We start from the raw sequence: 26049 nt of genomic DNA on the forward strand, positions 1-26049 counted from the left end.
CGTACTTAATGCCACCAGACTGTACATGTAAAATGGTTAAGATGGTGAATTTTATGTTATGTGTATTTTAACACAATTTTTTTAATTGGAAAAAAAAAGCTTTCTCTAGCCTCACTGCCTCAATTTCCCCCCTCACCCTGCCCTTGGCACCCAGCTCCCACCTGCCAGGTTTGTTGTGTTTCTTTGATGGCAGAGCGCTTTCACTGCCTAAACCCACCGCAGGGGCCTTCTGATTGTTCATCTCCTTCTCTAGGGGAGCTTCTATTCTAGAAGCCAGGCAGGGAGGCACCCAGTCTGTCTTGTGGCTGCTGTATCTTCAGCCGTTGGAAGGATGCCTGGCACATAGCAGGTGCTCAGTAAGTACTTAGTAAATACATTTCTGCTGAAGAGGAGGGACGGGGAGAAATGGAGCGAGGATACAGAGATAAGAGATGCAGATGGGAGGTAGTTCATGCTTGTGATGAGATGAGGATGTTTTCTGGGAAGGAGAGCAGGCTGCAGCCTGAGGAAGCTGCTGCAGGATTAGGAGGGCTTCCTGGGGACTAGAAGGAGTGAGAACAGGCCATGGAGCCAAGGTGCGGGGCTGCACAATGGGTTGACAAGACTCTGGCACGGAGAAAGCACATGGCAGAATTTAACCCAGGTGGGGACTGGCCCAGTGGAAATAACCAGAGTTCGAGGAGATGATCAGATAGAGATGACAGGTGAGAGGCCTGGGGGCACGAGGCCAGCAAGGAGGCCCAGGCCAGGCCACATGGACCGTGGGCACAGCCAGGGAGGGTGTCACAGCAGGGCAGGCCTGTTCCAGAGGACAGGGCAAACTTCTGCCTGGGCTCAGGGGTGGACCTGTCAGGGAAACACAGAGAGGACAGGACTCAGGCGAGGGAGGAGGAGGTGGAGGGAGGAGGTGGCTCAGAGAGGCCACCAACTCCTGGGCTCACCTCTGGGGAGCTGGTATTTCGCTTGAAAAGTCTCGGTTAGTCTGAAAATCAGGCTTGCTGTCAGGGAGGAGTGATATGCCAGGTTGCCTTTGTCTCCTTTCACATTAGATCTATTTTTATGTCCTTCTTGCTTTCCCTTTTCTGCCCCCTCTTCCCTTCAACCCATACCCCTTGAATGTCCGTGAGTGGGAGAGAGGGCAAAGTCAGACAGGTGGGTGGACGGCTGGGCTCGGCCTTCTGTCCTACTCCAGAAGGCTCTCCACTCCTGATGTGGCCACCTCAAAGCATCTGGAAGAGTGGAGCTCACCCCCTTTTGTTTATTTTTACATAACCCATATCAAACTCTAGGAAGGGTGGGGCTCACCCCAAACATACCTCCTGTGGCCCCAGGGAAGCAATTCCCGGGGCGGGGGGCGGGGTTCACTCACACCTTCCCTAGGTCTGCTCCTCTGAGGTGGCTGGAGATGGCAAATCTGGCTCTTTTTCCCCCCTTGATGTGATGGAGGCCTTTGCCTTTTGGGGAAGTAGAACTTTCAGTGGAAGACAAAAAGATGACAGCAAATGCTGCCTCTCTCCACCCTCCCCCATCAAAACCAGGAAAGACTGCACCCTCTAAAAATGCCCCTTCACATCCACTGAGGGCTGCCGGGAGGGTGAGCACTGCAACAGCCTCCTAGGGGTCACTATGGCTGCAGGTACAAAGATTGAAAATGCCCCTCTCTGACCCACCAATTTCTTTCTGGGATCTATGCTAGAGAAAAGCACGTACACAAGGAGGTGTGTGAACAAGTGCACTGCAAAGCTGTTAGTAGAGCATAAAAATTAGAAACACTATAAACGTCCCTCAGCAGCGGGATGGCCAAATAAAGGATAGCATATCCATAAATGGGAATACCATGCAGCGGTAAAATAAATAAATAAATAAATAAATAAATAAATAAATAAATAAATAAATAAAATGCTGTAGCAATGTGTGAAAATCTTATAAGATAGGTGTGTGTGAATGCAACCAACAAACAACGTATGTAAGGGAATACAAGGGAGAGGTTCTGGAAAGACACACACCAAAGTGTGCACCACAGCTGGAGGAGGAGATGCAGGTAGTCCCAGAGGAACATTTAACAGAGAATTGGGGAACTGTGGGGGGAACCATCACTAGGTGGGGGGCCCCCTGAGGTACAGAAAGTTGCACAGGGGGTGCCCTACTGTTTTGTCAGCCCTTCAACTCTTCCTGGCCTGGTACCCAGACCCAAATCTCAGTGTCAGAGTGGGGACCAAATCCCAAAGAGCAACCATTTTTCTGCTTCCAGGTTCCACAACCCCTGATCCGGATGCTCAGAAAAGCGCAGAAAAGCCATAATCATCTCTAAATAGCACTACTGGGGCACCTGGCTGGCTTAGTCATTAGGCATCTGACTTTGGCTCAGGTCATGATCTCACTGTTCATGAGTTCCAGTCAAGTCCTGCTTCAGGTGAGCCCTGCTTCTCTCTTTCTCTTTCTCTCTGCACCCCCTTGCACCCCACCCCTCCTGGGATTCTCTCTCTCTGCCCTTCACTCACTCTCTCGCATAAATAGATAGATAGGTATCTAGATATTTAGATAGATAGATAGATAGATAGATAGATAGATAGATAGATAGATAGCTCCACTAACTTAAAGCTCCCTCCCTTGCCCTCAAGGAGCCAACAGTTCCTTCTGGGGAGAAGGGAAGAAGTGGAGAGGTAAGAGAAGGCTTTCAGGGCTGTAGGGGAAACAAACAAACAAACAAACACTGGGCTTGTAACTTTTAAATCCAACCCCTTCAATCGCTGGCAGAGTAGCCTTGGGCAAGTTACTTAATCTTTGTGTCCTCTGTTACACAGGGGGGGTGATGGCACTGACGGTGAATTTGTAGAAAGGAGTGAAAGAAGACTGGAGTGCAGCAGACAGTGCACTCTACCCAGAGAGGGGGAGGAAGGGTCAGAAGCCAAAGCAGGAAGGACTGAGGAAGAGCCAGGTGGGAAAACCCCCTGCAACACTCCCACTGCCCTGCGAAGGTAACTTGATGAAAACCCTGAGCAGAGAGATAAATGAGGTGTTAGAAGAAATCAACGAGATGAAAACAAAATGAAGTCATGACCATTTATACACAAGACTTGGTAAGTGCCAGGCACTCTGGGGGGCACTTCCACGGGAGCAGTCTTTAGTCAACGTGATACACCTACCCTGGCTGTGGGAGGAGAGGTTGACAAAGACAGGGACACAGGCACGGGGCAAGGTGTCTGAAGGAGGCTTGTGAGGCCGGAGGTGGTGCTCCTCAGCCTCCCCAGCTACGCCTCTGCAGACCAGCAGGGCCCGGGGGATGCAGTGGGGGAAATGTCAAGCTGGCCTCAACCTTCCTCGCCTGTCTCCCTGCAGCTGGGTGGGTGTCTCTCTTGGTCTGAATTCCCAGCCCCCAGCACCGTGTGGTACTTCCTGGATGGCATGGAATAACAGCCGTGTGACCCCAGACAAGTTCTTCACGTCTCTGTTTCTGCAAATAAAAAACACGGGAAGCAAACCCTAGCTCCCAGAAGCGCTGTGTGGAAGGACTGACATCATGCCAGCGAATGGAAGTGAAGCACAGGACCCGAGCACCCTGTGGCGAGCACATATAATTACCACCAGCCACCAATGCCCAATGCCCACTAAGAGGTCTGGACCTCCACTCTGACTTGGTTCTTGTCCCAGGCAGGGCCTCAACTCACCGTCTGTGTCCAGACAAGCAAGAGCCCTTCTCTCAGCCCCATCCCCTCAAAGCACCACTGCAGAGTACGGGAAACCAGCTTTCAGTCCAAAACTGTCTTCAGTTAAGGAAACTCACACACTTCCCTTAACTCATCCTCAAGATTCCCACTTCACAGCGAGGAAACTGAGGCCCAGAGGCCTGAGGTTATTAGAATCCAGCTCTGTCTTGATTCCAACCATGCAGCTCTATTTCACTTCATTCACAAGGGCTTTTGGAACCCCAAAATTCCTCAGACCCAAGAAGCCCGTAGGAGCTGTCACCCTGGCGTCACCAATGCAGAACCCCATGTCTGCCACGTGTCTTAAAGCTGCAGCCCCAGCTGCGCAGTGACTCTTCCTCTGTATCCAACTTGGGGCCAGCGACTTGCAAACAGCTCCCTTCTCACCAAGAGGGGTGCAGTGTATGCTTCACCATACTTTCTCAGCCTTCACATCTCTGATCCCCCACAACCCATCTGCCCCTCGTCCAGGGCAGGGCGCCCTACCTTGTGGGTGAGGCTGGGGTCTCTTGGAGCACTGTCCTCCTCCTCTGAGCTTCCCTGCTCTTCATCCGATGAGAGGTCCTCTTTGGGGGCCGCTGCCGAGATGGGACAGACCTTATAGGGCTCTGTGTAGGCGCTGGGGTCAGAGCACAGGAGAGAGAGGGTTAGAGTTCCCTGTCCAGCACAGGCAAAGTGAACACACCCGAGGCCCTATTAATGCCACAAGCCATTAACAAGTGCTCTGGGTGCAAAGCTCCATGCCTGCCCTCCATGGGGCCCCAGAACTGAATAAGACACAGGCACAAACCTCTCTACCTGCTCCCACTCCAGCCATCCTGGCCTCCTTGGAGTTCCCTGAATATGCCACACTCTTTTGCTACCTAAGTGCCTCTACACATGATGTCTAAGATAGACTTGTCTCTCTGTTAGATACAAGGCAGGCTGTGATGCTGAAGGAGGGTACAAATAATTACTATGATGTCAAGAGATGTTAATCTGATTGGACCAGCAGTCTGGACAGGCATGGTCAGGCAGCAGGGGCCATTCCCAAGGTGGTCATGTCCTCTGGGCCTGAATAAGTGATGCAGTACAGTTTGGGATGTGTATTGTGGACTCTGGTCCCTGTGTTGCCATCAGCTAGATCATGAACAGCACACAAGTCAGTTTCCACCTAGGGGGATAATGATTCCTATTTCATTTTCTTGGCTGATGCTATGAGGATCAATGCTTAGAAAACTTACACCAGTGAGATTAATAATCTCATATATACGTAACTATGACTATTACATAGGCATTGCCATTGATTAAATACATTTATTCAATAAATGTTTTTGATTGCCTGCTTTATGCCAGGCACAGAGCTAGGCAGTGAGTAAAACAGTGGTAAATAAAGCAGATATGGTCTCTGTCTCAAAAAAGGAACAATGAATATACGATCATAAATTATAAGTGAAGGGAGAAGAAGGAGGTGCTTTCATAGGGAGCAACAAGGGGGAACTGTTTAGATATGTCACGGAGGGCTGCTCTGAGTCTGTAAGAGAAAAAGGAGCTCTGTGAGAGCACAGGGAAGTTTCCAGGAGAAGCAGCATGTGTAAAGGCACTGAGGCAGCAAAGAGCTTGGCCTGTCATAAACCAACCTGGAGTAGAAGAACCCTCCTTTCTCTGACTGTGAAACTATCTCCACAGAGGAGGCTCTAACCCCATTACAACCACCTCCTTGCTCTGCTCCCTGCTCTGGGCCTCCCTCTCCACCCAGCAGAGTGATTGCTCTACAACATTGGGCCATGTCCATCTCCTACTTGAAAACTTTCAATGGCTCTTTCCTGCCACTGGCAATGAGGTCCCAGAAAACTTCTCAAGAATTTTCTCCTCATACTCAAAATCCAGGTATTTGGTCTTGTTAAATTCTTATCAAATCTTTATTTCCGCTCTCTGGGAATGCCACAATGAGGTGCTAGAATGATCAATGGATGGATGGATGAATGAATTGGGAGAGAAGAGGAAGCATCCACTTGCTGGAGTGGCTGGGCCAAGGCTAGCCCATGCTTCATGTGGTCAGGGACACTGTTCCTACCTCTCGTCCAGGCAGGGAGAAGCATGGCCAGGGTAGGGGACACCAGGACAAGAGAAACTGAGCCTTAGGCTACGGTACAACTAGGGGCCATCTTTGGAGCTCTTTCTCCACTACTGCAGGAACCAGAACCAGGGATACCTGGAGCCTAAGCAACAAGGGGCTCTGTCAAGAGCAAGATAGGCATCCCTTGGTCCACACTGGAGCCATGAAGCCAGATAGATCAGAGACAAGGTGGCCTGTTCCTGCCTGGGCTTTTGCTGACATAATGTGTGTGTGGCACCATCTGTAGCTGTGTCCTTGTGTACAGATGCACAAACTAAGTCCTGACTGGGGCTGAGTCATAACTTACTCTACTGTCCCACTGGCTACACTTATGGTCAGACCTCTTTCTTCTTTTTTCAGAATTGACTTTGTTGTCCTCTTCTTTCAAACTAATGGAGCAAACAATGGATTTTGCAACAAGTCCTAGTCCGCCAAGGTGTAAAAAGGCACGTGAGCACCTCCCTTCCTAAGACCACCCTACACCTTCTTCACTGCCCCTTCCCACACCACCAGAGGCCACCGGGAGTCAGAGGAACACCACACTTGCTTTAGAGACCACAGAACCTCCTTCAGGAAAGTGACTGCATGGGCCAGTCTCCTAGAGCCCTGGCTCCCTTTTCCTGACCCCAGAGCCTCCTGTGTCAATTTGCACCCTCAGACAAGGAATGGAGCCTTGCACCCCTATAAGAGGATAGCCACATTAGGCCCCAGCAGGAGCCCATTATGCTCTGTGGAGGATAATCAGTAGTGATGAGGGATGGAGCAGTTACCCAGTTAAATGTGTCCCTGAACCGTACTTCCTCATGCACTGTGAAGGAGGAAAGGATTCTCAGCCACGCCTCCCACGGATGAAGGGTGCCATCATGGTCCCAGGCAGCAAGCTGGAAATCTCAGCATCTCCTCACATAGCCAGCCACTATTTGAACATGACACCTCTCCTGGAATTTACCTTTAGTCTTCCCCGACTCCACTGGCATCTCTGTCATAGCTCTGTGGACCAAGCATCTCCTGCCTGGACGCCAGTGACCACTGCTTTCCTACCCTCTCCCATTCCACCCTGGCTGGCTTCAATCTTCCCGACCCAGCAGCCAGAGAGGCCTCCTCAAAACCCAATCTGATCATGTCACCCTCTCGCTCGAATTGTTCAGGCTGTTGGGCAAGGCTCTGCTCAATTTGGGATGTAAAAAAAGTGGGTGTCCTTGGGGCTTAATGCTGCCATGAAGTCTTCCCAACATTGGATACTACCTCAGGCCAAGCAGAGGGTTGGATTCCACAGGACAGAGCCATGAGTGACGCTGGGGAGACAGCCATGCAAGTCAAACCCCCAGAGAGAGGGAGAGACTGACTCAAGGTCACATGGCAAATCTAGGCCAATACACATTGCCTCCGAGGATGCCTGTCCCTACGCTTGATTCCATTTTAGAGATGTGACAACAGAGGCCTAGTTGGGTTTCCATAGTGCACTGGTGTACGGAGCTGGGCCTCAGATTATCAGGGTGAAAGGGGGCTTTGTTTTTGTTGTCTGTGCTATTCTTTTATTTTCTGTTTGAGAGGTGGTAGCATGCAGAGATTAGAACTCATACTCTTGAGTCAGACTGCCTGTGTTCAAATTCCATCTTGGCCCCGTCGTGGCTGTTGTATAACTTCACCAAGCCTCAGGGTTGCCTAATTCACTGAGCTGCCTGGAGGATTCAATGAGTTACATAATGTAAAACAATTAGAACCATGCCCAACACATAATAACTTACTAAACGGGAGCTCTCTCCATTACCAGCTCAGCTCTAGCTGCATACAGTTATTTCTATGATTTACCTACTGTTGTCTTTAAGTCAACTCATTTTTAACATTTGCTAACACTCTGACCTCATCTCAAGTGATAACACCCATGAAATGACAGTGTGCATTCCTCTAATCTTTTCTTTTCTTCTTTTTTTTAATGTTGATTTACTTTTGAGAGAGAGAGAGAAAGAGAGACAGAGTGTAAGCGGGAGAGGGACAGAGAGAGAGGGAGACACAGAATCCAAAGCAGACTCCAGGCTCTGAGGTGTCAGCACAGAGCCTGATGCAGGGCTCGAACCCACGAACTGTGAGATCATGACCTGAGCTGAAGCTGAATGCTTAACTTAACTGACTGAGCCACCCATGCACCCCTCCTCCTTTTCCTAAAAAAAAAAAAAAAAAAAATTTTTTTAAAGAGAGAGAGCACGCACATGGGTAGGGGCAGAGGGAGAGAAAATCCCAGCAGGCTCCAAGCCCAGGGCGGAGCCTGACACAGGGGGCTCCATCCCATGATCCCGGGATCATGACCTGAGCTGAAATGAACTGAAATCAAGAGTAGGACACTCAGCTGACTGAGCCACCTCTAACTTTAAAATAAACCATACAATTATTAATCTATAACAGTTTGATTAACATTATGTTGCTCACCATCAGAGACCCACAGGCCTCACATTGATAAACACAGTTACCTTTGACCCATCAACCATCCAACTGCAACCAACCTCAAGCTTTGGCTGGAAATGTGGCCCATGATCTTTTATTCTACTTCTTCTTCTGACTTCTGTTTTCAAGAAAGATCTAGAACAGAAGTCAGGAGACAAAGGTTTGGGTTCTATAATGGTATTTCTGGCTTGTTTATTTCGCTGTCTCATTTAGGGATTGTGAGCGCAATGAATGGAGATGAACTGCCATTAAAAATATACTTTCACAACATAAAAGAACAAGTATAATCCAATGCCTTTGCAGATTTAATGAAAGTTGTAGTGACAGACCTGATCTTGGACAGAAGTCATTCATTTAATAAGCAAATAAAAATATTCTAAGACCACAAGTGTCAACACAGCTGCCCCTACAGACCCTTCATATTTGCTACCAGGCTGATCTTCAAATACAGGGAAGAAAACAGCTCTGAGAAATGTTTCGACAACTTACACTCAAATGCTCCACCAGGCTCTAGCAGAACTTGTGTCCTGTGTGAGTAACCATTTCTTTCCTTGGGGAAACAGATTGGGAACCCTGACACATCTCATTCATTTCCCCGGTCTGTCAACATAAACTTCTGAGATGGGTCCTTTGCATAGAAGGGAACACTGCAAGGCTCTGTATTTTCAGTTGCATGGTTCCTGTCTGTTTGGTTTTTCAGTCATTCAAAAAAAATCTATTAAGAATCCTCTGTGTTTCAGACTCTGAACTGTAGGTACTGGTAGGACAGTGGTGAACAGACATTGCCTTTGTTCTATGGAAAATGTCCATTATAACTGAGATGTTGTCTCCAGATAGCTTATTTGACCATAACAATATATTACATATGAGAAAGCCTTCTAACCCACCACCCACTCATCTATATACTTTTTCATCTACTCACCCATTCACCTATCCATCCCTCCACCCACCCATCCGTCTATCCAACTACCTACCCACTTTAGCCATCCATCCATGTGTCCATTTGTCCACCCGCCCATCTGGCCATCCTTCTATCCAGCTACCCAATCATCCCTTACTCACTTACTCAACATACAGGGATTAGCATGTACTTCAAGGAGCTAACACAGGGAGGACTCAAAGATGACTAAAGTACTATCTCTGGCCTATATCTAGTTAAGAGGGTGAGCTCAGAAGTCAGGCTGCTTGGTTTAAATCCCAGCTCTATCACTTCAAACAAGCTACTTAACCTTTCCATGCCTCAGCTTTTTGCGTGTTTGTTTTTAAATCTGTAAATCAAGGGAGATGACACATGCCCGGAAAAATCAGCAAAAGGGCCAGGCAGTCAGGACTGTAAGTTTAGAGACCAAGTGGCCTGGAACTTTGGCATCAGATAAGAGGAGAGTCACTGTGTGACTTTAGGCAAGTCACCCAATCTCTCTGTTTCCCATCTGTGATGTGGGGATGAGTATGTAGGTTCATGTGGTATGAAATGAGAACATAATGGAGAAAGTGGTCACTGCCTGGCACGCAGTAGGTCCTTTCTGGCCAGCCTGCAAAAGGGCCAAGTTCTAAACCCCCAGACTAGTCTCCACAGAGCTGTGTCCTCCCTCTGAGTCGACTTGTGTTTTAAAGGGAACATAAATTAAAGCTGCCCGGAGCTCATTACCTTAAATGACCCTCCAAATGAGCACAGTCCTTTCCAGCAGCCTAGAGTCGTAAAAGGACATGTGCATCCACGTGGGGGGACGAACAGTTTGTAACCCAGCCCAGGGCTGCCCATTAAATCCCATTCTATGTGACAGTCGCCGGGAACCATAACCCTAAGCACAGCCAAAATGGCCTAATAACTCATAAAAAAGGAACGCTGGCCTCACTGGGAATCAGTCAGTGGGCACTCTGGCCCCAAACTCCATCTTTGTTGGTGCAGTGATATGTGTGAAGGAGGCCAGACTGCAGACGTAACAGCCTTTGGCTCCTGTGACATAGGCTGGGACCTTTCTGAAGTTCGCCAGCTCAGCCAGGAGGGGCAGGGGGCTTCAGGGTTGCTCTCTGGGAGCTGGAAAGTTGGAGACGGAGGAGACAGGATGACTACCCTAATTAGCGGAGCAGCTGGAATAGCTTGGAAGTGGAGGGAGAGGAGGGCTGGCTGCACAACCAGGGATTTCCAAACCCTCAGACATTCAATCCTGCCCCCTGCCTACTCTCTACACCCTCTCACCCCCAGGCACCTTCACAGTTCATTCAAACAATCCCTCTAGACCTTCCCCAGGTGCTACTTTCTGCTCTGAGACTTCCTTGTCACTCAGAACTGACCCCTCCCATGTCCCCCTTCCTCAAAGGGACACTGAGACTTCCACAGACACAGGCATCATCTGCACTATAACTGGGAACCTTCGACTGAATATGGTGGAAATGGCTTAAGATGGGGGTCAGAGCCCCAGGGGTCCTGGATTCACCACTAACCCAATGCATGATCTGGGCTACACGACTGTCAAGGTGGGCCTCAGTTTTCACACCTGTAAAATGGAGGTGGAGAACAAAACACCCAGGCATGTGAAGTGTGCTGAGACCAGACCGTGTGCACCCCACAGCCTGAAAGCAGCTGCCTGCCTGTCTCCTCACCCCTGGAGTGAATCTCTGCTTTGTTCCCTCTTGGAGGGAATGCATCTTACACCCAGGGTCAGCCAAGGGATAGCGCTTGTAATGGTTCCCAGAAACATGATTGAAGGAGAGGCGTTTTAAAAAATTCAATTTCCATTTTTCACTAAGTAAAAACAGAAGTACATCCTTGCTCTCTGTCCTATGACATCCCCACCCCTCTTCTTGAAACACAGCATCAATGGTTTTATAGGAATTTGTTTTCTTGTTGTAATAACTTTATTGAGATATAATTCACATATCATAAAATTTACCCTTTTAAGTAAGTGTATAATTCAGTGCTTTTTAGTGTATCCACAGAGTCTTGCAACCACCATCACTACTTAATTTTAGAACATTTTCATCAACCTCAAAAGAAACCTTGTACCACTAGGACTGCCCCCTAATTCTAGGCAACCACTAAATTTACTTTTTGTTTCTATGGATTTACCTTTTTCTGGACATTTAATATAAATGGAATCCTACAATATTTGTCCTTTTGTTTATGGCTCCTTTAGTACAATGTTTTCAAGGTTCATCCGTGCTTTCGCATGTATCAGTATTTCATTCCTTTTTATGGCCAAGTAATATTCCACTGTAAGTCTATACCACGTTCTGTTTATCCTCTCACTTGTGGATACACATTTAGATTGCTTCCACTTTGGGGCTATTATGAATAGTGCCTCTGTGAACACTCTGGTAAAAGTTTTCTGTGTGGAAGTATGTTTTCATTTCTCTTGAAAAAAGAAACAAAAATATATATATTTATATGGGTAGAACGGCTAGGTCATATGGTAACTCTGTGTTTAAGATTTTGAGGAACCGCTGGACTGTTTTTGGCTGCACCATTTCACATTTCCACTGCAATGATGAGGGTTCCAATTTCTCAACATCCTCATCAATATTTGTTACTGTCTGTCTTTTTAATTGGGTTTGAAGCAGTTTTATAGGGATTTTCAAAAAATTTTGTTCTTGATTCTAGTTCACCTCCTCCTGCTCCAAACAAACATCTCTTTTTCCCCCTAGGCAAAGGGGAACATAGCCATACCTATGAAGGCGCTCTTTTTAGATAACCCACGGGGTTCAGAAGTCCAGGGGAGCAACATTAATACTTGTGGAAGACAAGCAGAAGCCTCATAAAATGATCGACTAATATAAAGAGGTAACATATGAGAGAAAAATCATAAGCCAGAGCCCCAAACTCACCAGAGCAATTGTCTCTCAGGTTCTCGTTTTGGGAAGCAATCACTAACCCTCCTGCAACTTGGGGTGCCAGTCAAGACAGCAGAGAAAGAGTCCTGGCCCATAGCAGCAGCCACACGGCTGGGCCACAGGCCGGGCCTCACTCTGACCACTGACCCTCGCATGTCAGCCACCTTTGGGGCCCCAGCAAAGGACAATGTTAAAGGACACATTTCACCTCCTGAGGGCAGTTCTGCCACTTGTCAGCCCAATGACCCCAGGCCAGTCACTTAACCTGGCCAGCTCCCTCCTTTGTAAAATGAAGATGGTAACAGCCCTCACCTTCCCAGAGTCTAGAAGATGATGTCTGTGAATGAGGTGGGTGAACTGCTCAGCGCAGTGCCTTTGCTACAATCAGTCTGAGCTAAAGGCCAGGGCTGAATTAATCAGGCAGAGCTCTTCAATGTGGTACAGACCTGAGTTCCAGCCCCACCTCTGCCACCAGCTTGCTGTGTGACCCTGGGTGGGCCCTTTCCTCTCTGGGCCTCAGCTTCCTCATCTGTAGAATAAGGGAGTCAGAGAACCTCTGAAGGCCCTTCCCAACTTGGAGCTCTGTGACTCTACGTCCAAAGGGGCCCCCCCATGAAGCCGAGGAACTCTGTCCTCGTGATTCCTGCACATCTCGGCCCTCATCGGCCTTCGCATGCAGCCAAAGCACTGACTCACTGGCCCACGCACACTTCTGCACGTTCCCATCACTGTGCCTCCTCCAAGGCTATTCCAGAATTCCTGCCCACCCCCTTCCTCCACTTGCCCCCCAAGGGCTACACACGTGCCAGCTCTTGTAGGAAGCCTTCTGCATCTCTCCTGCTGGAAGGGGCTCCCATCACAGTTTACATTTTGTGACTGCAGTTATTTATGTTCCTGTATTAGGTCCCCTATTAGACACAAGTTCTTTGAGGGAGGGGATCATTTGCTTGCTATGCACTTCTGTGTGTTTCATGAATGGTGCACAGTAGGTGCACAACAAACATGCACTGAACGACTGTCCTACCCCAGCTAATTTATCTGACTTCCCCTTAGCCTATCAGTGAAGGCCTCCCTATTCCTGTATGTACTTGGCCCACAGCAGGTGCTCAACACCTTTGGTAAAAATGGTACCATCAGGTGCTGCCATGAGAATGCTGTGGCTAGCCAAGTCTTAATGGATAAATGGGCTTTTCTTCCTTCCTTCCTTCCTCCCTCCCTCCCTCCCTCCTTCCCTCCTTCCCTCCTTCCCTCCTTCCCTCCTTCCTTCCTTCCTTCCTTCCTTCCTTCCTTTCTTCCTTTTTACTAATTAGACCATTATTTGATATTACTTCAAAAATGGCTGTGGGTGGGGGTTGGGAGAGGCACCCTGTGGGGTGCATCTGGTTCAGCCATAGGCTCAGTGGATGCTGAAAGACTGGTGACTGGGATTGCCTCAGCTTCCTCATCTGTGAGATAAGCTCCACAGCTGTCAGTCCTAAGTACCCAGCCCAGAGCAGGAGGAAACTTGGACCCATCTTTCTCCTGTCCTGACTGCTCTGAGATTCAGAGTAAGCAAGACCACAGGGGAGGTGGAAGGGAGGGGGGCCGTTGATGCCACCTCAGGCAGCGGGAGAGGATGTGGTGGCTGGAGATTCATGAAGAACACTGTAATTTTATAACTGCACACCACATCTGAAGCTGCCAGGAGCTGGGAGAAGGGTCATTTGTGGTTTCTTTGTGTGGTGGTCTGAAAAGCAGTCCCCTTTTCCCACCCCTCCCTTCCACAAGGACACAGCTAGCCAATAACAACAGGAGCAGCCGCAATAGTAGAAGTAGAGCCAGTGATCTGGGGTGCTTACTACGTGCCAGGTACTTTACGAATGTTTCCCAGCCACTGTATCCTGTAGGTGTTACCATGCCCATTTCACAGATGGGGAAACAAGTGCTGACAGGGTAAGTGCAGAGCTGGGAAAGGAATACAGGGAATCTGGCTTCAGAGTCTGTTCTTTGGGCGACTAATCTATACTGCTTCTATACAGCAGCGGCAGTAGCAGCTAACTGCTGTGAGTGGTGAGCTGAACACATCTCATCCATTACCCCACTAGATCCTTTCAACTACTTGGTGAGGCAAGCACCGTTATCATCCTCGCTTTTCACCTGGGGAAACTGAGGCTCTGTGGGGCTAAACGACTTTCCCAAGGCCTACTGTGCTATTCCTCTTCCACCAACTTCTCCTGGACAGAACCACAAACAGACTACCCTCAGCTGGGCCCACTCATGAGACACATTCATTCCTCTGGTTCACTGCTGCCTCGTCTGTGCTGGGAGACAGGCATGAGAATGTATAAGAGGTGCCAGGACACAGGGCCGGGTCCACAGTGCAACCACACGAGAAGGGCAGAGGGCGAGGGCCTTCCAGACACACATCAACACACGAGTCGCGTGTGGCCAGAGTGGGACATCTGGATGGGGGACACAGAGAGAATCAATCATACAGAGGCAGACAGAAATAAACACACTAAGGCTCAGACCCAGCAGGGAAGGTGACAAAGGCAAGGGAAACACCCCTGGACCCAGACACACACACACACACACACACACACACACACACACACACACACACACACACATATTCTTGTCACATGACCCATCTTGTGGTCTTGCTGAACTACATCTGCCTCTTTTGTTCCCAATAGGGACGAAGCATTTTCAGAGAAATGCTACCCTTTGCCAAAAGCCTTTAAGATCCCATAAATCCACCTTGTTTCTCGAGGGCAGGGACTGCCTGCCAAGAACAGATGCCTGGGAAGCATCTGCTGACCTGACTCCCTCATACTAGTCAGGACCTAGGGTACATGGCTGATGGATTCTCCTCTCTGGACCCAGGTCCAATGTCACCTCCTACTCCAGGAAGCCTTCCCCGACCAAGGAGGCAGGGCTACAGAGAAGCTAATGAGGCTTATGCTTTGGGCCCCACACCTGCATGGGTTCCTTTCAAGTCTCTGTAGATTATTTAGTATTCTTCATTGTATATTCTTTTTTCTTAAACAGACACCACAGATTGCATAAGCTTAACAACCTGCCCCTGTGTGGCCACACCTACTTACAGAAGAGGCCCTGATCCCCTCTATGTGCCCCTGTACCCTCACCTGGCTATGGTCTTGGTTTTTACATGTTTTCCCTCCCTCACCAAACTGTGAGCTCCTTCCTGCCAGCCAAGAGTATTCAATGCTGCATATAACAGGTGCTCAACTAACACCTACTGTCTTTAATTGGTTCATGGGGATGGGAGAGAGCACCTGCAGCCAGGTCCCTCCTGGCATTCCTGAACTGGTGTGGACTTGGAACACTTCAAGATCAGAGCTGCCCTACCCAGCACAGGCACAGCCATGCATATGGATAGAGCACCCACTCAATCTGCATATATTGATGGTCTAACCCATGCCTGGCACTGGGGACACAGAGGTGAAAGGGATCCCTCTTATATGCCCTTGGCACACTCATAGCCTAGTGGGAAAACCAACAGACCGACAGGAGAGGAGGTAGTGTGTGCTATGAGGAAGCAGCACAGTAAAGTACCCCTAAACCTGTGTGGGTGTGTGTGGTAAGGAGGGAATCACAGAAGGGTTCCAGCCCAGGGTAAGGCCTGACTGAGCTGAGTCTGAAGGTTGAGCAGGAGACAAAGAAAAGACAATGGTAGGGGAGAACATTCCAGGGAAGTTCATGCAAAGGCACTGTGGAGAGAAATGTTGGGGCCCATGTGCAGGGAACCAGAAACATCTACTGCTCCACAAGGAGGGCTGGGAGAAGAGGTTGGCAAGGCACCTGGCGTCTCAAATGCAGGGCTAAGGCACCTGAACTGTGTATCCCAGGGGTAATGGGTAGCCAGAGGAAGGCTTTTAGCCAGGGGAAGAACCTGCCTAGTTGTGCTCCCTGGAGAGTTTTTCCCCCCGGCCACTTATGAACAGCAGTGGGAGACATGCTAAAGGCTGGGAACCCAGAGAAGGCTGGGAAGGGCCTGGGAGGGGGCTGGTGAGGCACGGGCTCAAGGAAGCCTATGGGACACAACACACAAGTATCCTCATTTCACAGATGAGAAAACGGAGGCTCCAAGGTATTGGGAGATTTGCTCAGGGAGACCCAGCCAGAAAGTGGCAGTTCCAAGATTAAATTCAGGTCTTCCATCCCCAAACATAACCTTTGTTTCTTAAAGTGTGAAATCAGGTGCATAAAAGCAGTAAAGACAGTGCCTGGACACCTGCATGGACTCAATGAACATTAGTTCCCTTTCCTATTCTTTCCCCTCCTTTCCAGTTCTTATCCAGGCCTTAAAAATTAGCCTGCATCCCAGAATAATCAGTACAGGGCCTGTTTTTACAAAATTTCAATTTACACACACTTCTCAAGGAACACTTCTGTGGCGTAAGTGAAACTGTGGCATAAGGAATCTATGTTCCCTGTGTGACAGGGCCGAAGGCAGTTGGCATGTTCTGTCCCCGCCGTGCTTCTCACAGCTGGGCTGTGGGCTACATGGGGGCAGTGAGCTTGCTGTATGTATGTTAGGGCTGCAGCAAGTGCCCATCTAACAGGTGGAGAAATCGAGTTTCAGGGTGGGAAGGAGTAAAGGCAGATCTCCTGTTACCCAGCTCCATGCTCTTTCCACTGCTCCCAGGAGCCTCCCTCAGGAGCAGGGGTCAGCTGCCTTGGCGTTTTGGAGGCAGGCTGGGTGTGGCAGTCTTGGAGGGAAGAGGCAAGGGGAGGGGCAGGGCTGCCTGGGAAGCGGGACCTTTCCCTTGACAACAACAAAAAGTCTGTCCTTGGGGTGGGAAGAGGGGCACCCGCCCTCAGCCCTCCCACCAGCGCCCAGACACATCTTCTGGGCTCCCAAAGGCTGTGCCCCTCCTCCACCCACCTCCCAGGCCTTGTCCTGCATTTCCTGTAAATACCGACACTTCCTCCCCCGGGAGGGCCTGGCAGTGCTGGGGCCACACCCGGCTGGCCTGCTAGCCCAGCACACAATGGCTGGGCCACTCTGCACCCCAGGCCGTCCCCAGGACTCAGAGAAATGCCACCCTTTGCTTGAGCTGCCCCAATCCAATGCTCCCATGGCAAAAGTGGGCAAAGTAAGGCCTGGGTGGGGTGGGGAGAAGAAGTTTGACCCAGGCTGCACAGCAAGTCTGCCTCACAATGTGAGGTCACACCTCACTCATCTCTATACCCCTGCCACATGTAGAGTCTAGGAAGTGAAGATGCTACTTAGGAGCAGACTCTGGAGCCAGTCACCTGGCTTTCCGAAACCTGGTTCTCTGCTGCTCACCAGCTATGCAACCTTAGGCAAGTTTTCTGTGCCTCGTTTTCCTCATCTGTAAAATGGGGAAAATAATAATACCAATCTCACTGGGTTTTTGTGTCAGTTGCCATACATAGAAAGTATCTAGGGTAATGGCTGTAACACTGTTACCATGTTACTGTTGCAGTTTTTAATCTTTAATATTTATTTATTTATTTATTTATTTATTTATTTATTTATTTAATTTTTTAGAGAGACTGAGAAAGCACAAGCAGGGGGAGAGGGGCAGAGAGAGAGGGAGAGAGAGAGACAGACAGACAGAGAATCTCAAGCAGGTCCACATTGAACACAGAGCACAATGTGGGGCTCAATCCCATGACTCCTGGATCATGCCCTAAGCCAAAATCAAGAGTCAGATGCTCTACTGAATGAGCCACCCAGGCGCCCCTATCGCACTTTTTAAATGTCCACTGAAAACTCTATCCAGTACAGACCCAGGTCTCCAGGCTGCAGCCCACCAGGGATGCATCTGGGGGTTGGATTTCCAACCTCAAAATAGTTCAGAGTTAGAAGGGCTGTACTGGGAGTCAGGAGACTTTTGTTCTGCCAGTGACTCACCCTGTGACCTTGAGCAAAATCACTTCCCTCCTCTGTCTGTGCCTCAGTGTCCTCAGCTATTAAACAGGGTTCAAAATCCCTGCTCTGCCTACCTCATGGGTTGTTGGGAGATCATATGAGTATTTAAGGTTGGAGCCAACATTCCCAAATAAATCATCACAAACCTAAGTCTCTAACAATAAACTCTGAAAGTCTTTCTTGGTATAGTGTTAATTTCATGGCTACACTGAGTGCTTCCTGTGTACTTGCCCCTAGGTAAGCACCTATCTGCAATGTCTCATTTACTCCTTGAGACAGGTACACAGTGGTATATTATCATCCCATGTCACAGATGATGAAACAGGCCGCAGTATGAATTGGAACAGATCTCTCTGCCTCCAAAGAGACTACGTATGCTGCCTCTAGGGGAGTGGTTCCTTCAGTGCAATACCCTAGGCCCTAAGAGTGGGCTGTACAGGCTTTTCTTACCCACTCCCCCATCCCCTCACCCCTTGGCTAAGATCTGCACCACACTCTACAGTCTACAAATATACCTGCATATTCCATCTCAGTTGATTTTGCCCACAAACCTGTAAGGCAGGCACTAGTACCTGGAGAGGCAGAGCAGCCTGCCCAGGGGCCCACAGTGAGAGAGCAGAAATAGAGGGCCAGAACCTGGGTGTCCAGCCCCATGCTTAGAACTCTCCCCTTTGCAGGACAACACCTCTTTGTTTCCTGCACGGACCTCAGAGCATGCTGGATGGTGGTTCCTGACTCCAGAGCTGGCATGGGGGCATGTCAGGACCCGGGCTCTATGAGCATTTGGGGGGGTCGGGTATCTGGAAGTGTTTAGGAGCTGTGCAGGAAAGCCTGAATTTTTTTTTTTTTTTGGCCAGTAATTGCTTTGAAATATGGGTTCAGAGGGCTGGGCTGCAGCGCCAGCTGGCACAGCCTTCTTTCCACACGCCCAGGACAGAGACTACAACAATGGAAGCCTGGAAAACTGCACACCATTCTGTAAGCATTTCCAATTCCATTTCTGAAAGAAAGTGCTGGAAAAGAGGCAGTGAACTGGAAACAGAACCCTTGAGGACAGTGTGGCACCCTCCTCAACTCCGCCCTCACAAATCCCATCCTTCAACTCCCCGACCCTGTGCCTTCAGGGAGGAGCCCCTGAGCCCTTAAACTGGTCGGGGCATTTTCCTCCACCTGAAGATCAGACTGTATACCCAGGTTCAATTTAAATGAGTCTGTCCCCAGTTAGTGATTCAGGAGAAGAGTCTTACGGGAAGCAAGCTGGAAGGAAGGATATCAACTAGGTAATCATTTCCTAAGAGCACATCATCTTTACAGAAATAAACCACAGGGCCAGCTGGGTCAAGCTCTTGCCTCTGTATTGACACCCAGCTCCAAATCCAGCCTCCGAGCCGCCCAGCTCCTCATCCCTTCAGCCTTCCCCTCTTACCCCTGGACCACCAGGACCCCAACTTCAGTCTTAGCCCCTCTCCACATTCTGGGAATGCCACTAGCTGGAGGGTGGGGGAACTTTGCTCAGTTGTGCAGGATCAGAGCATAAAGTATATTAAGGCAGTTCTCCGACTGTAAAGTCTAACAAGACAAAGCATGCTGGGGTGCTCACAGCTCCAAAGCTCACCTGGACTATGCTGTTTCTGGTATAAAGCCACCTTGTAACCCTGCTCCAGGGCTGGGTTCCTATCCTGATAAACTCTCTCACATCCAGCTACATTTATCCTACCTGTATCACCTGTTCATCCAGAGAAACTTCCCAAACCTCCCAGAGCAGAAAGAAAAACTAACAGATAAGACTGAAATAATGTCATAGCTTTCCCGAGGGAGATGAGACCCTCATCCCTAGAGGTGCTCAAGCTCCGGCTTGTTGAGAACTGAAGTGTCCAGTGGGGGACTGGGTGTCCCCATCTCAAAAGTCCTTTCCAAACCCAAACTGACTACCCTCATTAGCTGTAATTCAAACTTCCCAGAGTAAAATAAGTTATGAGTTGATGAGGCCAGCAAGTTGAGGATGACTTCAGAGTGCAGCTAGGGGAAACCTTTCCTGCAGTTAACCTCAACCCACAAGATACAGCAAGAGAGTCCCCACCTGCCTTTAGAAACCCTGCAAAGGAGATCACCTGGGGTGGGGTGGCACAAAGGATTTTTTGACAGGGCTTACAGAAAAGAGAAAAACCAAGACCAACCAACTAACCAAACAACAAAATCTAGAAGCTCTCCCTAGAGTAAGCTAGGCAGAATTTCTGAGTAAGCTAAGACAGAACTTCTCAAAACTCTCAAATTCCAGGAGACACGAAAGTTGGCACCTGAGATGCCAGGAGGCACCTGAGATGCTCAGGAAGCACCTGAGATGACGTAGACACCTGTCCGAAACCCAGGGTAGCAACTTCCTTGAGCACCTTAGAAGGTAATGAGACACCAGTCATGGGCTATTGCTATAACTAAATACCAGAAGTATTTAGTTAAGAGGGGAGATAAGGGAAAGACTTTCCAGGAAGGAAGAACAGTATGAACAAAGCCATGAAGACAGGTATGTGTGTGGCCTATTTCAGAGAAACTGGGGTTTCTTTTTTATTCAAGCATGACACTATGTCAGCTCTTTATATGCACTAGGATAGGATTCACTAGCTGCATTTCACAGATGACAAAATCGAGGCACAGAGATATGACACAACTAAGCCCAAACCACACAGCTGTTAAACCAGGGTTTAAAAATGAGCCTGTCTGACTGAAAAGCAAAATGCTTTTATATCTACCTGTCTAAAGGGACCCTTTCCACATCTCTTCCTCTACACAAATACAGGAGCATCTGCAAGGTCCCAAGACTGCCTCCCCTCTGCAATGGACCGGATCCAGAGGGAGGTGGTTCCCCATGCAGCTAGTTACGAAGAAGCCACATGGTTAGGGGATTGTTCCTCTAAGGGTTGACTGGGGATTCCTGGGGAAGTCTGTTACAAATGCACATTTCTGGGCCATATCCCAGACCCTGTGGATCAGAATCTCTGGGTGCAGGGCCTGGAAACCTGCATCTTTAACAGTTTTTTTTTTAAGGCATATTAAGATTTGAGAAACACAGCAGCTGAGAGTCAGAAGATCTGGGTCCAAATCCCAGCTCCCCTAGCTGTGCAACTCTGAGCAAGCTACTTCTTTTTCCCGAGCCTCAGTTTCTCCATCTGTCAGGTGAGAATTCTTTCCCTCCAACTGTCAGAGTTGCTATGAGGATCAAATGAAGTTAGAAAATATCTTTTCAAATTAATGTTTTTATTTTCTTTGGTTAAATACCCAGTAGTGGAATTACTGAACCACATGGTATTTCTAGTTTTAATTTTTTGAGGAGTCTCCATGTTGTTTTCCACAGTGACCATACATACCTATTTAGCCAAGATACGGAAGCAACGTAAGTGTCCATTAACAGATGAATAGATAAAGCAAATGTGGTGTATACACACACAATGGAATATTACACAGGCATTAAAAGGATGAGATGCTGTTATTCGTGGCAACATAGATGAACCTTATTTCACGCTGTGAAATAAGTCAGACTGAGAAAGATAAATACCATATGATTTCACTCACATGTGGAATCTAAAAAATAAAACAAATGAATAAACAAACAAAAAGCAGAATCAGACCTACTGATACAGAGAACAAACGGATGGCTACCATGGGGAAAGGGATAGGGGATGGGCAAACTGGGTGAAGGGGAGTGGGAAGTACAAGCTTCCAGTTATGGAATGAATAAGTCACAGCAATAAAAGGCACAGCATAGAAAATATAGTCAACAATATTGTGATAATGTTGCGTGGTGACAGATGGCAGCTACGTTTGTGGTGAGCATAGCATAATAATATAGAAACATTGAATCATTATGTTGTATACCTGAAACTAAGGTAACATTGTGTGTCAACTATACTTAAAACATTTTTTTTAAGGAAGTTAGAAAATCTCCCTGGGCATGCACAGGTGTAGACCCCAGACTCCAAATGTTCTAAGTTCCTTCCAGCCATGAGACTGGTACTTTGTCCATGGAAATGGCTCCCTGATAGGGAGTGGCTGGCTATGACTTCTTCAACAACAGGGAGTGGGATGGGGAGGGGGGCAGGGGGGACTCCCCACAGCCCTCCTCAAGACAGGGTGAGCTGCATGGCATCCAGATGGTGCTCTGCACGAGACTTAGTACAGAGCCCTGGGGCGGAGGGCTGTCTGCAACCAGGTCTGACTCAGTGTCGGCCCCCAAGAGAGTGTCTATAGAGGGAAGGGGGAGCCCCATCCCAGATTTCAAGGCTAGAAGGAAAAGACCACAGCAGGGAGGACATCTGGCACAGCGCATCAGCCCCAGTCTGCATCCAAGCTAAAGACTCACTTTTAGCACACATAGCGAACAGTCCCCAAGCATACAGAGACCCCAAGGGTTCCCAGGCTGTTGAGCATAGCGCAGTTCAGCTCAGCATTTACAGAGACCCTGTGGTGTGCCAGGTACTATGCTAAGTTCAGGATGAGGACCCTTCCTTTCATGGAGAGCCAGAGTCTAAAAAGGAAAAAAATAAATCAAGCAAAATGTCACACACAAAGAGAAGGAACTCAATTTAGATTCTCTTTTTCTTGAAGAAATATCAAATATTCAACTCTCAGGATTTTTAACGTAAGAACAAGAAACGTATGACTTCACTCGAGAAATGTAACAAACACTTAAACATACAATTCTGTTTTCTATTTTAATATCAGGGAAGAGGACAGTAGGGAGGAAGCGCAGCACCGAGGTGTCACTGGGGCAGTCTGTCTTGGGCAAGATGACACCACAGAAAATGGGACCAGTGTCTGACACCCACCCTCCTGTCCGACTACCTACCCATCTGTCTGCCCACCCACCAGCCATCCATCTTCAAATCCACACACAGTACTGAAAATGCAAGACTCCGGCTAGACACTGAAGGAGAAGGGTTCAGAAGTGTCTGCTCACTTGGGGTTTGTGGTCTTGTGAGTAATAACAACACAGTGACACACACACAGCCACAAAACAGGAAGGCAGAAGACCCAGGAGCCGTAGGGATCAACTGTGAGGAAAGTTCAGATGACAACAGAGATACCATTAATTACCGAAAGATACAACAGAGGCTTCACGGAGAAGGTGGTACTTAAAAGGGGCCAACCCGTACCTCTGGAAGGGTCTGAACCTGCAGAGAGTGAGAGAGCAGCTGGGCAGAAAGCACCACATGGGCAAAGGCTTGGAAGTCATACCACTCAGGATGTGTAAGAGGACAAGACAGAATTCCACTCGAGGGATGGAGAGGGGGGCAAGAGAGATGCTAGGGTCCCAACAAGTGTGTGAGGCTAGAAGGGGGCTCTGGGGCCCTGTGAGGGAGAGCCAGGGTGCAGGAAAGGGAAGGAGGGCTTCACAAGCCTCCCAGCCACGTGGGCGTGCTGTGGGCTGGTCTCTGTGACCTGCGTACCTGCTCTGGTAATCAGGGAGGAGTCCACTCCTAGAGGTGCTATTTCCAGCCCCCAGGCAGCAGCCGGTCCCAAGCGCTGACTGACTGGGTGGCTGTGGTCCTGAGGTCTGAGGTTGATGGAGAAGCTCCCCTCACACTGCTTGTAGGGAAATGGTGGAGGGGCCTGGCTGGGAACACCGCTAGTTGGTTTGAGGACAACTTGGCATTTTCAACATGGGGACGTGTAGTTCTATTTCTCCGAGTCCCAGAAAACTGCAGTTGCCCAAGCCGGGATGCCTTTCCAGGAAAAAAGCACACCCAACTTAACTGTCAGGCTGAGCACTGTGCCAGGCAGAAATGAAAGCCAAACGCCTGATTTTAGCAACTGCCTGAGTCCTCTTTGGGGGAAAATCACTGCAGAAAGCCAGGGTCTGGAACGCTGACACACTGTAGGGGTATGTGCGTGGGGGGAGTGCCTGTAAAGCCCCAGAAGAGGCACTCTCAAGTGACTGGGAACTGTGGGAGGCAGGCAGGTTTGGGGGGCAGCTACCCTTCAACCATACCAGTAAGGTCAGCACTGCCTGGTGACTGTGCCTTCTTCTGTCCCCAGATCCATGGGAGATGGCTTGGGACCCCGCCCCCCCCCACCTGTGTCCCCTCTAGATAAGGAAGAAAGGACAATTGTCAGTTATACCCATGCCCTCTGGTGTCTGACTTTTCCTGTATCTTTTCTGAAATCTTATCCTTAAAAAAAACTCTTCTCCTTAACTAAGCCTATTCATCTCCTTCCTGCCTCCAGTAATCCTTTTTGTGCCTGAGATTCCTGAATTATTCACACCGACCCATCTCCGCTAGTCAGTCCTCCATAATTTGATACCAACCAGGACAGAGCAGTGTTTAACCCAGGGGGCTCCGGGGCTCTGCAAGTGTATGCACACCCTCGCCCGAAGAGAGGCAGCGTGCACCCTGCATACGGCGGTGCTTTGCCACGGTGACTCCCACTGTCTGTGCTTTTACCAGCAACCTCCGCAATTATTCCTCACTGTCCCTTCGCCATCCCACAGCTCCCATCTTAATGGGACCCACCGAGCAGGCACAACCCTCTGGAGAGCCCGTTGGCAACACAGCACCCCCTTTTCCCATGCCACTCTCTTATGGAAGTAAACCCAAATGCTGAAAATGCTTTAATTCCAAGTACGTTCACCTGAGCATTCTTTACAATGCAGCACAATGTTAGAAACACCCTTAGTACATAAGGCAAGGGAATGGGTACATTAATTTGGGGCACAACCACTCAAATGGAATATGCAATCACTTGGTACTGCTGTATCTGTAGAGTCTGGCAGACTGTCTCATAGTAATTTTTATTACTTTAGTAAGTTATTTAATAATATAGACAAATACAACATGCCATTAAATAAAATAAGCAAAATAAGAGATGTTATGCACAATATGATTATAGCCACATTTAACACACCCTAGGTACATTCACACAACACAAGAACAAATATAACTAATACTAACAGTGATTATGTTAACATGGCAGGATTGTCTTTTTTTCACCTTCGGATACGTTCATAAATGTCTGCAAATGTGTACACAAGTTGTTCACTGTAGCATTTTCAGAGGAGCGTAACACTGGAAACAACCTAGATACCATCAATAGGTGACTAGATATTGGAGTTCCTTGCAGTCATTAAAGAGAGTGGTGCAGATCTATATGCCTTGATAGGGAACAATGTCTGAAGTGACAAGAGCAAGGTCCAGAAGAGTGTATTCAATATGCTTCCATTTCTGTTTAGAAAAAGGCAAGGGTCAGGGGAGGGGTGTGTGTGTGTGTGTGTGTGTGCATGTCCTTGCATGTTCGCACACATATAAAACATCTGGTGGGGGGCTGGAGAACAGAAATTCAGGGCGTAAGATTTGATTTTTCACTGCAGATATGAATTTCTGGAGTACATGTTATGTTTTACAAAACATTTAAAAAAGGGGTTTTGAACCAAAATGGACTGGTTAATTCTTACCTACTAGACATCATTTCCTCCCAACAGCATGATTTCCTCCTCTGTGGCCAGAATTCTGGCCATTGTAGTGACCTCTGTGATCCTGTGTCTCTTGTCCTCTAAACACTTGTCAGCTAATTAGATTAGCATGCGGGGGGAGGGGGGTTATCCCAAAGGAGGAGGGGAAGGTACCATGGCAGTCAAACCTCCTGGGACCTCCCCAGGTGGGCACAGCAGAGCTCAGATCACAGACACAGTCAGTCACTGCCTGCAAAGGTGAGGAGGGGACTGAGGGGCTGGGTTTGGTCTGTTTTTCCCCACGGTTTTGGGAGACGGGTATGAGGGCGCCCAAATGTCATCTGGTTCTGTTTTCCTTTTTCTCCCTGTTTGAACCCGAACACCTGTAACCAGTTCCATCATTGTATTTTGGGGGCAGATAACTTGTTTCTTTAGCTTCGCAGGTTCACAGATGGAGACGAACTATACCCTAGGATGGAGCTGCTTAGATAATTCAGATGCTGGGACCTGGGACTCCTGAGCTGATGAGATCCCCATGAAACTTGTTGAGCTGATGCTATCACAAGATGAGATCTTTGGGGACCTTGGGATGCAGTGAATTCTCATTTGGGATGAACATGAATCT

The 26049-nt window shown here is 48.6% G+C and overlaps 1 protein-coding gene across 2 annotated transcripts in view; it reads right to left on the reverse strand.

Moving 5' to 3' along the window:
* FGD5 (FYVE, RhoGEF and PH domain containing 5) overlaps positions 1-26049 on the reverse strand; it is a 122160-nt gene that overhangs the window by 65563 nt on the left and 30548 nt on the right. For both annotated transcript variants that reach the window (XM_023250049.2, XM_023250048.2), the window contains exon 3: positions 4194-4326. In XM_023250049.2, the coding sequence (XP_023105817.1) occupies positions 4194-4326 (133 nt within the window). The remainder of the gene's footprint in view (positions 1-4193; positions 4327-26049) is intronic.

Source organism: Felis catus, chromosome A2 (genome assembly GCF_018350175.1).
Source record: "Felis catus isolate Fca126 chromosome A2, F.catus_Fca126_mat1.0, whole genome shotgun sequence".
Taxonomy (NCBI): domain Eukaryota; kingdom Metazoa; phylum Chordata; class Mammalia; order Carnivora; family Felidae; genus Felis; species Felis catus.